The sequence below is a fragment of the Pan troglodytes genome, chromosome 7 (genome assembly GCF_028858775.2).
Source record: "Pan troglodytes isolate AG18354 chromosome 7, NHGRI_mPanTro3-v2.0_pri, whole genome shotgun sequence".
Classification (NCBI taxonomy): domain Eukaryota; kingdom Metazoa; phylum Chordata; class Mammalia; order Primates; family Hominidae; genus Pan; species Pan troglodytes.
Window position 1 is genome coordinate 104,394,488 of NC_072405.2, and position 16,028 is coordinate 104,410,515.

Below are 16,028 nucleotides of genomic sequence, written 5' to 3' on the forward strand. Positions count from 1 at the left end.
TAAAAAGTTGTACATGAATAGCCATAGCAGCGTTATTCATTATAGCCATAAATGAAAAAAAAAAAGTCCATCAATTGACACATGGATATCCAAAATGTGATATATCCAGATGATGGAATATCACTCAGTCATAAAAAGGAATGGAGTTCTGGTACATGTTACCAACATGGATGAATGTTTAAAACACTATGGTACATAAAAGAAGTCATACATAAAAGGCCATATGTTGTATGATTCCATTTACATGAAATGTCTAGAACAGGCAAATCTATAGAGATCAGGAGTAGATTAGTGGTTGCCCAAGGCTGAGGGGAGTGGAGGCTGGAGAGTGACTATTAATAGGCATAGGATTTCTCTGGAGGCTGATGGAAATGTTCTGTAATTAGATAGCAGTGATATTTGCAAGTCTTTTTAGATACTAAAAACTACTGAATTTTAGAGGCATGAATTTTTAGGGTTACATCTTATTTAAAATGAGAAAAAAAGACCTCTCTCAGATTTATATCACACTGTCTGATGATCTGGAAGCCCCTGGTGAGTACAGAGCTGGCACTAGTTGAAAAGCCACAATGAAAGAAGTGTATGGTGGTTCAGTTCATTTTATTTTTGAGGACATATTAAAAACCCAAGAACCAACCTCATGGGGCAATGAGTGTTCTTCATGCCTCCGTAGGTCCAGGTGCTGGATGAGAGGATCTGTACACCTACCTCCTCCCCACCACTGAAGCAAAGAGCTCTGAGCACATCTTACCAAGGCTGGGTTTGCTGCATTCTTTCCACATACAAAGACGGAGAGAGCAGAATGTGCTTGACTAGAAGTCAGGAGACCTGTGTTCTATTGTTGGCTCTGCCATTAACTAACTTAAGCCTCAGTTTCCCCATTTTTAAAACAAGCGGTTGTACCAAAACTCCCCAGTGTGTTTTCTAGCATGAAGCTTCTGTGATTCTAAAAAGAAAATCCCCTTCATCTTCCTCTCACTACTCTGTCATCCCAACCCCACACCCTACCCCAATACACACACACACACACACACACACACACACACACCCCTGTAAAGAAGAAACATTCAACCATGATAACCAGGCTATCATTTCCTGCCAAGAAGGGATAACTTTGCAGCATGGCTAACAGAAAAACTAAAACAAAACAAAAAAAGAAACGTGGAGCAGCCCAAGGAATGACTTTTACTGGCTAGTATCCCCAGAGACTCTGGAATGATCCTACTGAACAGTTTCTAGGTCTGGATGTTTGTCCGTTGTAAAGCTTGTAAGTTGAAGATTGTATCTATGTACAATCCTGATTCTCTTCAATGGAGTGTGGACCTGTACTCACCGAACACCTACTCTATTTTGACCTTGAGTCTTTTCATACAGAAATCTCAGAAGTAGCCACAAACTTTGTTTCACAAATATGTTTTGTTTAGCTTGTAATTAAAAAAAACTATGCCAATTTTTTTACATTAGTGAATTTTATATAAATATAACATTTTATGCCTTTTCTAGGAAAATTATAAAATCTAGTACAGTAGTACCCAAATTCTAACTCGTGAAAATTGTCTGGAGCTAAATTAAGCCTATCCCCTTTTGACTTACTTTCAGTTTGCCACAGTCCCCACTACTCCCTCTTGTCCCAAATACTAAAGACAAGTATGAGAAAGCGTTTGATTTCATATTTGTGCAGTTGGGGTTTTTTCTCATATCTGTTTTTTGTTGTTGTTGTTTGGCTGTTGTTTTTCTTTTTTCCAGATGGCTTCATTTATCACTCAGCTAGCCCCTAAGAGCAGTTGAGATAACTCACCACAGACAGGTATCTATGTCATACCCAAGCACTCTATTGGCACCTATATAAGGAAGTCTCCCCAATCTGTATCTCCTGACCCATATTAACACTGTCTGAGACCTCTCCACCTGGCTGCCCCACAGATAACCTTAAAATCAATAAGCCTAAAACTCATTCACTTTTCTCTAAATCTTTTGCTGTACTCTCTCTCTCTCTCACTCAGTGACACCATTAACTACCCAGTCAAGCAAGCCAGAGACCTAAGAGTTGTCCTTCTTTCTGTTCCCTCATCCCCTGTGCTCATTCAGTAACTTATAAACAACAGAAGTTTATCGTTCACAGTTCTGAAGGCTGAGAAATCCAACCAGCAGATTCGGTGTCTGGTGAGGGCCCACTCCTCACAGACTGCACCTTTCATGTGTCCTTACAAGGCAGAAGAGGCAAACAGGCACCCCCAAGCGTCTTTTATAAGGGCACTAATCCTATTCATAGAGGTAGAGCCTTCATGATCTAATCACCCACCAAAGACCCTAACTCTTGATATTATTACATTGGAGATTAGGCTTCAACATACGAACTTTGTGGGGACACCAACATTCAGACCTCTACAGTTACCTAAACCAGGCCTCCCTCACTTCCCGTTGAACTATTGAAAACAGTTTTCTAAAATCCTTTTAACCTCTAGGCTCACTCCCTTGCAGCTCATGCTCTGAGTGATCACACAGTAAGCTTCTACAGCATAAATCTAGTTACGGTTTTCCTTGTTGAAACCCTCCAGCAGCACCCTGCAGCCTGCTATAGGATGAAGGGCCAGTCCAGCCCATGCTGATCTCTGCAGGCATGCAGACCTTTGACTGCATCCTGTCTCCCACTCTAGACTCTGGCCCACATGCCAGCTGTCATTTTCTTGACAAGTGCACACCCCCATGCTTTTTCCCATCCTGTACTCAGTACCTGCTTCCTGACTGTGAGCACCTGCTCGTTTTTGAGTACTCAGTTTAGGAGTCAATGAAACCTCTTCTGTTCACTCACTACCATCTTTATTTGAAATTGATCATTCTTAGATTTTAAGTGTTCTCACCACAAAAAAGAGATAAGTGAGATAATGCATATGTTAATTAGCTTGATTTAGTCATTTCTCTCTATACTTCAAAACACATTTTACACAATATGTGCAATTTTGTCAATTAAAAATAAACATAAACAAATAAAAATCAGTCACTCTTTCTTAGCTTACCCTCTGCCCCCTCCACATCCCACCAGCCTCCCATGAGAACCTTCAGTGCATGTGTCTGTTTCCTTGTTAGTTTTCTCTTACTAGCTGGTAAGCTCACCGGAGCAGGGATGGAGTTGGGATCATCCCATATCCCCAGTACCCAGCAGAGCACCTGGTATATATAGTAGTCACTCCGTACATGGTTAATAAAAGAAAGTCTGCGAGAGAAAGTAAGTAATTCAACTCTGTGTGAGCCCCTGCCAGAGTCTCCTAGCCAGTTCCCTGAATCCTCTCTTTCCTCCTCTAGTTTGTAGCCAGAGTGACCTTTTCTCAATGGAGTCTTGATTCAGATCCATTGCTTTTGAGAAAAACTCAAGATCCTTAGGAGTCAGGGTCCTCCCTGTCTCTGTGGCCTCCTCTCCCACCTGCTCCTCCTGGCTCCATCCTCCCTACCTGCATGGCCTTCTGCTAGTCCTCGGTATGTCTCCTGCCCTCTCCTGGCAGAGGGCAGCCATCCCTGCCGGGCCTCTTCTAAGCTTTCTTCCCTCCCTTCCTCACCAAGTTAATTCCCATCAACCTCCAGCTCTCAACACATTCACTGCTTCTTCAGGCCCTGACTTCCCTGACTGGAGAGGTCGAGGCCCCTAATAACACCCTACCTCACCGGGCTGCATAGACATGCAAGCATGCCCCTGCCAGCTCTTACTCTGGGGCCCTTTGCCCTAAGCTGGTACCAATGAAAGAAAGGGGAAGAGAGATAGCTTTCAGCCTCTCCTCTGTGGAGGGGAACTGTCCAGCACAATACAGTTGTCCCTTGGCATTGGTGGGGGCTCATTCCTGGACCCATGCAGATACCAAAATCCACAGATACTGAAGGCCCTTATATAAAGTGGTGTATTATGGTCATGGAACCTACTCTCATTCTCCCATATACATTAAACCATCTCTAGATTATTTATAATACCTAATACAATGTAAATGCTATGTAAATGATTATTATACTGTATTTTTAAATTTCTATCATTTTTATTGTTTTTCCCAAATATATTTGATTCTTTGTTGGTTGAATTTGCTGATGCGTGAACCCACAGATACAGAGGGCCGTTTGTAAATTTTTGGCAGTTAATGGAAGGCACTTGCCTTAGAAGGTAGCTCAGCAACCTCTGCCACTTCCCTGGTTCAGGGGACGGGGAGGGGTCATGGGCACCCCCAAGAAGGCTCATCAGCATCCTCCAATCACTTCAGGGCCAAGTGACTTTCTCAGGGGATGTCTGGTAAATACAGTAGTGTTTTCCCCTTCTCCACTACATTTCCAGGATTATTTCTGTGTCTTTAATAGCACTTAAGATGGGACTTAGGTCCCTTCCCTTATTCCCACCTGCAGACTGCCCCTCCATCTGATACTGTTCATGGTTATCTAACTAAATAAAACGTTCACCTCCCAGTGCACCTTGACAATGGCCCACGTGGGGGCTCAGAGAAGGTGGTAAGGAAAAGGCAGTCCTCTGGCCAGAAAGCTCATTCTAGCACTGACTCCAGAGAAGCCGTATCTTCCAGTACTTGAAGCAGCAAGCTCATTGATCAGACAGCCTCGAGGGTGGATGGTCATTCCACTCTCCAGAGACAGGTTCCCTTTCTACTCTAGGGGAGAGGCAGAGCCTGCAGCCACCAAGCTCCCTGCAGAGGGCTGGGAGCACTCGCCCCAGAGATGACTGAGGAAGTCCAAATAGAATGTCAGGTACAATTCTTATGATACTGAGGCCACTCATCTCTCTGTTTAACTTAGCTTCTGAAATCATTCTTGATAATGAGAATGCCATGCCTTTATTTTATTTCCTGCTGTACAATAGATAAGGAAGTAAAAGTCCACCAAGAGAACATACAAAATCAAGAGGACAGTGATCAAGGGTAGCTTTTACCTGGAATATAATTTGACTCGGTTCTTGGCCTTCATAAATAGAAAATGTCATGGGTTTCAGGGGTCCACTAAACTTCCCCTCTTGGCCATATCCAGTTGCCTGTTAAAAAAGAGAAAATTAGCATCTTGTATGAAGTGTCTGTGTCACTCATTGATTTTATTAGGGCTTCCAGCACCAATATACGAAACATAGGATTCTATCATGGCTGAAATCTGATCAAAACAGGAAAGAGTGTAATAGCTGTTGAAGCTCTACCACGTCAAAGTAGCTTGTTACAAACCTTTTCATTGCTTTTCTGAAACATCTGAGAAGAATGTGAGATGAGAAGAATCACTCTATGAGAAGAATGTTAACATCCCCATATTACAAATGAAGCTTAAAAAGGTTAACACAGCACACATGCTCAGGCCTAACTGAACTAAAGCCCATGGTCTTCCACAATCCCACACTGTCTTCTAAATTATATATGTTTTTACTCCAGCTTCATAAAACACCTCCCTCCACTCTTTATTTTATAAAGACATTTACAGCAGATTGCCAGCACTCTAGTGTTTTGAATTTATAAGGGGGAGAAAGAAAATATAGATGTATTTAGTACAAAGTTTGCTTGGCACAGTTACACAGTAAGTTTTAGCCAAATTTGAATCTGAATTTGAACTATAACTTTAAGCAAAGCTTACTATTTTAACATTTGATTAGCTCTTTACATTCATTTAGAAAAAAACAATAAAAGTACAAAATGTTTACTTTAAGCAGTAGCCCCACAATGGTTCCAAAATCCAAAGACCGTAAACTTGAAAGCTAAGCGGGCTCTGCAGACACCCAAGTCAAGACTGGAGTAGTAGTGAATGTGGATGGGATGGTAAGAAGAGTGGCTCACACTTGCTAAGTTAGTACATGTGGAGCTCTGTCCTAAGCACATTTAATCCTGACAACTCTGGCAGAAAGTTACTATTGTTACCCTTGTTTAACAGGTGATGACACTAAGACCCAAAGAGGTTAAATTATTCGCCCAGGTAGTGGCTAGAAGCAAGATTTGAACCTGCAACTCTGGAACCGGCCCTCTCAGCCTCTATGCACCAGCACCCACCAGAGCGGGTGAAACAGCCAAGGCAACCTGGAGGGAAAACTGGCGGGCTGCACTGAAGATGTGCATGAGAGTGTGACTCCCACCATTGCCAGTCTCAGAACATGGGGAGCATCACTGTAGCCCTCACCACAACAGCACCTCTGAAGGCAGATGGAGTGGGCACCCACGGGAAGGGACAGCCAGTCATGCAGCCACGTTGGGGCACCCTCTAGGACCAGGGATTTAGTGCCTCATCCCCACGCTGGCCTTCTCTCCTTCCTGGGCACACCTTTGGGTTTCCCATTTGTGGAAATCAGGGGTGAAAGAGATTGAAATCAGAAGCATGATGTGGCAAGCCAATGGTTTTTGGAGCTAGACAATAAAAATAAAAGAGTAAAAAGTCTTCTCACTCCCTGAACTGGGTATGCAAGACAGATGTCCAGGTGCCACTAGGCTGGGGAAAAAACATTTATTTTCCAGTTATTTAGGGAGAGTAAGCACACTCTTGCCATGGAAACTGCTCCCTGCTGGGAATACCCAAAAGCCATCAATATGCCAGTGATCAGAGAAAGGTCTTATGCTAGATCCCTCAGTCTGGGGAACCTTGACTAAGTTGGATGCTGGATGTCTGGCAAAAAAGCAATAATGAATGAGAACACAGGGGCTTTGAAGTTTGGTCTACTGTTCTCAGATTTGTGGTAGGGCCTTAGATTTGCTTCCCCTGGGCCACTGCCAAACCCTCTCCTTTTCTTCCTCCCACCACAGAGACCGGTAAACCAAGTTCCCTTTCCCAGGCTCACTTGCAGCTAGGAAGGTGGCCAAGTGGCCCAGTTCTGGTTCATGAAATGAGAGGGGAATTCCACTGGCAGTGGTCAAGCTTCCATTTTCCCGATTTTAATAAAAGGGTAGTTGTGGCTGCCAATGCCCTTTCCTGTGACTCTTGCTGAGACAATATACCTTGTGTCTGCAGTTGGGGCAGCTGTGATGAACCCTGAGAGGACAAACCAGCTCAAAAAATGGTGTAGCAAAGAAAAGTAGCCCAAGTCTCTGCAACATCATGGAATTGCTAAACCTGCCCTGGATTGCCTACTTCAGACTTCTTGTTATCTGAGGAAAATAAACCCCTATTTATTTAAAATGCTCTAAAGTCAAATAAGTCAAATTTCCTGTTACTTGCAAGAAATTTTTTTTTTTTTTTTTTTTCTGAGACAGAGTTTCACTTTTCTTGCCCAGGCTGGAGTGCAGTGGCATGATCTTGGCTCCCTGCAACATCTGCCTCCCAGGTTCAAGCGATTCTCCTGCCTCAGCCTCCTGAATAGCTGGCATTACAGGCACCCACCACCACGCCCGGCTAATTTTTTATATTTTTAGTAGAGATGGGGTTTCACCATGTTGGCCAGGCTGGTCTCGAACTCCTGACCTCAGGTGATCCACCCGCCTCAGCCTCCCAAAGTGCTGGGATTACAGGCATGAGCTGCCACGCCCGGCCAAGAAAATGCATCCTTAACTCACAAAGTAATGTTGCCAGACTTCTAGCCCATCTCCTCCTATCTAAGTTTATCTTCCTTTGGGAGCTCTTCATCCCTTTCACTCCTTTTCCACATCTTTTCCTGTTCCATCAGCTCCTCTAGAAGGCAGGGCATAAGAACTGGGTGTGCAGGACAGATGTCCAGGTACCACCATGGTTGCTTAAGTGAGGTCAGTGCTTTCTGTGGAGCTGCTGCTTATCAGCTTTGCACTCATGTCAGCAAGCAGTCTTTCAGTTAGTCACACCAGTGAAAACTACATTAGCCACACACAAACAAGGCTGCACTTTTCCAACAAGGACAAGCTGGCTCACCCATCAGAAAATGAGAATCAAGTCTTGGTTCCAGGGTTCAAAGTTGCGTGCTCGTATCAGGGCAACAAATCTCTCTTCCTGCCAATAAACATGACTATTGCGGCTATAAAGATTTCAAAGTGCATGTGCACACTGTGAATCATCAAGCCACATTCCCCAGAAGTGGGAAAGATGGTATGGTGGAAATTTGTGAAAGGACAAGAGGGCGGCTTTATGCAGGAGTTGGAGGGAATAGCATTTTCCATCTTGCACAAAGAGGTGAAAGAAAGAGAATGGAACTGCCATCTTAAAGTCATTTTTAGCATCTTTTATGTGGCAGTAATGGGACTCGATCACCACAAGACATCATTTCTTCTGAACAATGCTATGAAGAAAGTATCTCCAGAGAAGTCCCACAGTAGAAGCAAAGCATTCAGAGACAGAGCTACCTCCAGACCAGACCCAGCGCCATTGGACCACCAAGCCCCAACTCTTAACCACATTGTTACTGCCTTCCAGGTCAAAGGACATGTGCAATCGCCAGGTTCACGTACTCAGTAGCTCCATTAAGAGCTCAGTGCAGTGATTATGTAGTATTTGTACCAAACTCATCTTCCTTCTGGAAGGCCCAGGCATAACTCCAAAACAGATGGCTCTGCCTTGGTTTCCTCCGATTCCCTGTTCAGTACCATTTCCCAAACCCTGGATCACTTATTTACTCTCTCTTTGGTGCCCTTGAAGTACATCAATGCCGTATTTGTGTTTCTAACCCTCTGATAAATCTATCTCTTGGAAAAGAACAGAAGATCTACTCGCAGTCTGGAGTAAATTAGTGCTTCTGTTGAATAAAGCCCTATGCAGAAGGCAAGATTCTTCAAGCAAACTTCCAGTCTTCATAGAAGAGGCCTTGGGAGGAGGTAGGAGAGAGAAGTGGCTCCCTCCCAACACCCCTGAAATCCCACTCCCTGACTTCACCCAGAGACAGCTGTGCTTGTGGCTTTCACCTGGGCAAGGCACTGCTGCCAGCAGTGGTTGGGCAGTATTTTCACTCTAGATAGAAATCCCACTGGGGTGAGAGTAGAGAGAAGGAAACCTTATTTTCACCTTTCATCCAGGAATAAAAATACATGCTCCCTTCTCAGACAAGAAGCAAATAAGGCCTAATAATTTGATATTATTATTAAATAATTTAGCAGTGTGCTCAGTGCTGAATCTGCAAAGATGATAAAAGCACAGTCCATTTTTCATGGAGGTCAGGGTCCATGTGGACGTACACACTGAACACTTAAAATGCTGTAGTAATTATAGTAGCTAATGTTTACTGTGTGTTTAACCGCCAGTCGCTGATCCAAGAGCTTTGTAAATGCAGTGTCTCATTGAATTGCCACAAAATCCCATAAGACAAGTACTATTATTAGATCCATTTCACAGGGCAGAAAACTGAGGTTCAAAGCTTAGGTAACTCACCAAATTCTTATCACTGGTAGTGGAGGCACCGAGTTTGAATCCATGTCTGAATTTGTCACTACCCTGGGATAACATAGGTGACAAAGGGCATTTGAGGGGGTAGCATGAGGAGAGAGGTCAAGTGGGGATGTTTGATCCAGCCCTTCCACAATCCTGGAGACAGGCTTTGAGCCTGCAGGCTGTGAGGACTCAGGCTTCTCACAAAGTTTGAACTGCAGATTTCCCCCGGGAGGAAGGCTCTGATAGTTTTCAAGTTTCATTCAATTTCACACTGTCACTATGTGAGCTCTAGGGTATTTTTTGGGACTTGAAATTTGATGTATTATTTATGGATCCCAGAAGAAAGGAAGTAAGATTTGAGGTATGAGGATCTAGAAGCTTCCTTCTTTAAAAAAAAAAAAAAAAAGAGCAAATGCTTCCTCTAAATCTTATAATCTCGTTTCATAATACAGCAATTTTGGAGGCAACCTTTATGAACCTCAGCAGTCACGTAGATTTTTTAAAAAAGGCACCTACTGTTTACCCCAAGGTCAAGGGTGAGGACTCCCCAGTTTCTATCCAGCTCCGAGCTCTAGAAGCCTGTCAGTCAATAGGGTTAACCCAACAAATGGTTAAAGACAACCAGAAAATTCCAAACCCTTGATTAGAAGAAAAGTATAGAGCAGAGCAAGGCTGAAAATAGAGAAAATGCTTTTCTTGATGTTTTGGTGGTAAGTTTTCATGCGCAAAGTTTAAAAAAGAAAGTCAAGATTAAGGGACACAGACTAATTCATGTATCAGTGCAGTGTCATTTCAGATTCCCTGAGCTATAGATAGATTTGTTTTCAACATTACCCATAACTGGTGTTGGCTTTTAAGAGCTGGAAAGAAAATACATTCCCTAGTTGAGGGCAGACATGTGATTTGTAGCCATTTCATCGAAAATATCACAGTGGAACAAGCTATGTTTCCATTCTATACAACAACTTAATTTTGATAGGTCATCTTTTTTTAAGTAATAATAGCCATTCTTTCCCTGGTGTGGGGTAGAAAGATAGCAGAAAATATTCTAGTAAACAAATAGAGAAGAACACCCTCTTCTCTTACCAAATAAAGCATAAGAAGACACAGGGAGTGAAGATGGGCCTGAAGTATCATAGTTTTCTTTATTCAAATTCCTGTGAAGGAACCAGATAAAAAAATGGTTAGTTACCAGTCTGTTAAAATCACGTCTTTCCAATCAGTAAGAATCAATGGATGCTATCCAGTTACAAATCTAGTAAAATGGTATCCCGAAAGGCCAGCCTCTCCTCTATATGGAGCAGCCCAGTCTTCCAGAAGCTTCATGCACATCATCCATAGCAATATGCAAGCCAACATCTCAAAACATGCTCACAATAATTCCATTTATCTAACTGCTTTGCTTTGTTATGATCTTCTTCATTTCAGCGTCTTAAATGATGGGCAATGAGTGTTTGTTTTGGGGTTTTTTGAAACGCAGTCTCACTTCATCATCCAGGCTGTAGTACAGTGGTGCAATCTCATCTCACCGCAACCTCCACCTCCTGGGTTCAAGCAGTTCTCCCACCTTAGCTTCCCAAGTAGCTGGGATTACAAATGCCCATCACCATGCCTGGCTAATTTTTTGTATTTTTAGTAGAGACAGGATTTCACCATGGTGACCAGGCTAGTTTCGAATTCCTGACTTCAGGTGATCTGCCTGCGTCGGCCTCCCAAAGTGCTGGGATTACAGGTGCCCAGCCAGCAATGAGTATTCCTTTCACTCCTATTATACAGATGGAGAAGATGTATTTTGGCAGATTCCAGGATAACTAAACATTTTGATTCAAAGCCACAAACACATATGAGATTCCGCAAGTGAAAAGAACTAAAGAATGCTCACAATTCTTCATTCAAAGATGTCACCAGCTGCCTCTTTGATCTTCTAGATATTGTCATTACCTATACAATAAACCTAAGAAAAAATTTATTTCTTACTATTCCAAAAGAGATCAAACAAAAATCTGAACTCTGTCCTTATTGTCTCCTGTCCGATATTACTTTTCCCTTCCTCCTTAAGGCTTCCCATTTCACAGAGATTGTGACTTTCACTATGAGACATGTCATGACTAATTGATTTTAAGATGTGAGATAAATTTTCCACATGGCCTGGAAAACAGTGTTGTTACCTGTCATAAGTTTGGACTGCCCCCTCCCCAAAAGACGGTCAAGGAAATTTTTTTTTTTTTTTTTTTTTTTGGAGACAGAGTCCTGCTCTGTTGCCCAGGCTGGGGTGCAGTGGCACGATCTCAGCTTATTGCAAGCTCTGCCTCCCAGGTTTACACCATTCTCTTGCCTCAGCCTCCCAAGTAGCTGGGACTACAGGCACCCGCCACCACGCCCGGCTAATTTTTTGTATTTTTAGTAGAGATGGGGTTTTGCCATGTTAGCCACGATGGTCTCAATCTCCCGACCTTGTGATCTGCCTGCCTCGGCCTCCCAAAGTGCTGGGATTACAGGCATGAGCCACCATGCCTGGCCGAGTCAAGAAAATTTTTTTCAATGTATTTATTTCACTAAAATTCCAATCACTTTATTATCTCTAGAGATTAGGAATAATCTTGGTTTACTTCATCATCTTATTCTTTAAAGTTTTTCTACATTGAACACATATCACTAATATCACCAGCATGGAAAAATTTTCACTAACATTTTAACCACTCTAAAAATTTAGATCCTGAAAATTTTACATGCCCTACATTTGCATAACTTATATTTGAACTTTAAAGGGTAAAAATGCTATTTCATTTTAGCCTCACCAATGTTCTGGGAGATAAAGAAACAATCCTTTATTAAGCATCACCCAGGATGTAGATTTGCAGAGAGGTCTTTAAAAACAGTAACAGGCGGGAAACAATGGTTCACATCCAGAAGCCCAGCACTTTGGGAGGCCGAGGCAGGTGGGTTGCTTGAGCTCAGGAGTTTGAGACCACCCTGGCCAACATGGCGAGACCCCCATCTCTACTAAAAACACAAAAATTAGCCAGGTGGGTGACTCATTGCCTGTAATCCCAGCTACTTGTGATACAGGAGCTGGAAAGAAATTATTTAGGCAGATAGTAAGGGTAAGAGAGTCCTCAGTAAGGTTTCCTTTTAACAAAAAGCAGCCCCAAAATCATTTCTAACAAAGAGCAGCCTGTAGAATCCAGCTGCAGACATAGATAAGCAAGCTGGAAGTTTCCACAGGTGAATGCCAGCAGCTCGGCCAATAGGAAAAGGCTATCTGGGGGCCAGGCATGTTCAACAGGGCGGCTCCATCTTCCCTTTTCTTTGTAACCACGTGTACAGTAAGCAACAGACTATATGGTGCTAGCCAGGTAGAGAATCCATCTGCATAATAAAAGATTAGGCCAGCTTCTTCAAGCAGTATGCAAACATCACACCTGGTCCAACCAATCTCTCCGGCCCTGTGTAAATCAGATACCGCCTCCTCAAGTTCATATATAAAACCCCGTGCCATTTCACCACAAAACCGGAAGACCCACTCGGGCACCCCCCTCTATCTGCAGGAGATAGAGCTAATCTCTTTTCTCTTTCTTTTGCCTATTAAACCTCTGCTCTTAAACTCACTTCTTGTTTGCCCAGGTTTTCTATTTCTCTACCCTGAGTTGATGACCTTGGGTATTTATCCCAGACAATGATGCCACTTCACTTGGGAGGCTGAGGTGGGAGGATCACTTGAGCCCAGGAGGCAGAGGTTGCAGCCAGCCATGATTGCGCCACTGCACTGCAGCCTGGGTGACAGAGCGAGACCCTGACTCAAAAAATAAAAATAAATAATAAATAAAAATTAAAAATAAAAACAGTAACAGAGTGGTATGGCAGGTAGGCTTGGAGTCAGAAAGCTGGCCTAGCAACGCAGCACTGCTCTCTATAGCTATGTGGCTATGGATATACTACTTCATCTTTTGGTGCCTTAGTCTCCTCACATGGAAAACACATAGCCATTGCTCAATAATAAGTTTGTCCTCTTGGCCAGGCACGGTGGCTCAGGCCTGTAATCCCAGCACTTTGGGAGGCTGAGGCAGGCAGATCACAAGGTCAGCAGTTCGAGACAAGCCTGGTCAACATAGTGAAACCCCGTCTCTACTAAAAATACAAAAATTAGCCAGAAGTGGCAGTAGGTGCCTGTAGTCCCAGCTACTTGGGAGGCTGAGGCAGGAGAATTGCTTGAACCCAGAAGGCAGAGGTTGCAGGGAGTTGAGACTGGGCCATTGTACTCCAGCCTGGGTGATGGAACGAGACTCTGTCTTAAAAAAAAAAAAAAAGTTTGTGCTCCTATGATTTTCTCAGATATAATGAGCTGGGAATTGTTCTTCTCATTTTGTAGGTGAGAAAATTGAGGTTAAAAGTCAAGCAATTTGCCTAAAGACATACAGCTAGGAAGTGACATTACCTTGCCTCCAACCAGATTATCAATTCCAGAGTTTAAACTCTGGAATTTCAACTCTTGCTACTGTGCTTTATATAGTTTGATAGCTACCTAGATGTAGATGTATGACATAGAGCATGGACAGAGATAGAGCTGTAGAGATATACAAATATCATATATGTATATATATTTAGACATGCTATATAAATTAAGCGACTTGCCCTGAAATTCCACAACTATTTTAAGGAAAAGCTAGGATTAAAACCCTTCAGGACTCCAAGATTCATAAATTCCTTGCACGTTTAAAAATTAGCTTTTGCAACATAATTAATTTGGTTGACATATCTAAACATCATTTTAGAATTAACTCATAGTTAAACAAGACATTACTGCTTTAGACTACTTATTTGGTTTGGAAACACATAGAAACAAGTAACAACCTCAGATTCTAGCATATTGCAAGATGATATTATCAATTATAAATGAATAAATTAAGTCTAACAAACTAGTTTTCTGTAATATTAGCAAAATGCACATGGTCAGCTATCAACCTGTATTTGCTTAAAACAAGTAAAAATATAGGCAATAATGACACATTGGGAGATTTTTCTCCTTAAACTCCTCAGCATTCAAGATCTTTCAAATGCTGCTCCCAACTCTTCCAGCCTTATCTGCCACTCCCTTCCCACACCCAGTCATACCTCCACCCAGATGGACTTTGCACCCTGAGCTCTCTAGCAGCCAAGCTCTCACCCCTGCTGCTCTCCCCGCCTGGCACAAGGCCTGGCCCGGAGAAAATGGACAATGGATATTTGCTTAATGAGGTTGGATGGAGATGTTTCCTCATTTCTGCTTCTCACATCTTACCATCTACGTTCAACTTAATTATTTAAATAGCAATGAACTACACCACTTCTAGTATGTCCCAGATACCGTGCCAAGAACTGGGGTACCAAAAAAAGGGGTACAGGGTCTATCTTCATGGAGCTAGGACCTAAACCCTACTTCCTTCATGAAATCTTCCTTGATTTCCAGCCAGTCTCTTCCTCTCAGAGCCAGTTCTGATTGATATATATATATATATATATATTTTATCATTTATCTGTTAGCATTACTGCCACTATTAAATAAAATCCTTAAGGGCAGAGGCCTTATTTTTAACTTATCAGTTCTCTTCATACTATCCCTTGCATATATCAAGCCATCATCAGATGTTGGGTAAATTCTAAAACATTTATGATTACCTAACATGGATATCTTATTAATTTGTTCTCACTTGTAAGAGCTTTCAATAAACATGATATATTAAAGGAAACTCATTCAACATTCAAAGCTTTATTGTGTAATACATTTTTATTGTTGATGAAAAGAGTTGTTTCTCCTTTGAATACACTAACAAATTTCTGCTCAGTAAATAACCCAGAACTGGTCGAACCAGATCATCTCTTCTTGAACTAATTTTTTTTTTTTTAACACTTTCAGTCTTCCAGAAAAACACAAGTTGAATGATAGAAAAGCAAATAAAAATAAAAGGAATGCCTTATTTTGGTCAGATGCTCAGAGAGATCACTGTCTGGGATGTTTCAATGGAACCTAGGAAGTAGAAGGAGAAATGTACTTATCCTTTGTCATTTACATTTAGGCCTGCCCCTCACTGAGGGTTTCCAGTGGGAAGCAGAAGTCACTGCTTTCTATTGCCACACGTAGGGTGCCATGATTTATTTGAAGACAAATCTACCACACCATGTGGTTGTTAGGAGCGTAGACCCAGGAGTTAGACTGGCTGGCTTGGGTCTTAACTCCTCCACTGGCTGACTCGTGGCCCTATCTACTCATCTATAAAGCAGGGATAATAATAATAATACCTACCTTCGAGAGTTAAGAGATTCAGCGAGTTAATATTTGGAATACTGTTGGCCAAAAATTCATTTTGCCACCCATGTTTGCTTAGTCAAAACTGTAAACATTGTCCAACAGGACATTTCTCTTCACAATTCCCAACTTTTGGTGGCCCACTAATGAAAATATTCTAAAAACAGCCTACACAGGAACATCCTCACAGCCAAATGAGGCAGCAAGGCAAAGCCTTTACCCGAATGATTCAAGGCAAACTACACTAGTGCTAGGATTATGTCAAAAGAGGACTTTGGTCTCTCAAACAGGTCCCACCTACACTTCCTCCTTCCATGGACACAATACCATTCATGAGTGGGGTACCCTGGGTCGCAATGGTGCTGAGGGAAGCCATCCTTCATCACTGAAATTGCCCGAAACCACCAAGCCAGACACCTAGGTTTCCTCAAAAACACTACTTGGAAAAGAATTGAAATAGATTTCCAGAGGATTC

General features: G+C 42.4%; 1 protein-coding gene across 4 annotated transcripts in view; it reads right to left on the bottom strand.

Moving 5' to 3' along the window:
- CDH17 (cadherin 17) overlaps positions 1-16,028 on the bottom strand; it is a 90,426-nt gene that overhangs the window by 57,113 nt on the left and 17,285 nt on the right. For 3 of the 4 annotated variants that reach the window (XM_063817320.1, XM_063817322.1, XM_016959685.3), the window contains exons 2-3: positions 10,357-10,427; positions 4,916-5,014 (exon numbers count right to left, since the gene is read on the bottom strand). In XM_063817320.1, the coding sequence (XP_063673390.1) occupies positions 4,916-5,014; positions 10,357-10,407 (150 nt within the window). In that variant the 5' untranslated portion in view covers positions 10,408-10,427. The remainder of the gene's footprint in view (positions 1-4,915; positions 5,015-10,356; positions 10,428-16,028) is intronic. The other variant, XM_063817321.1, reaches the window with a different exon arrangement.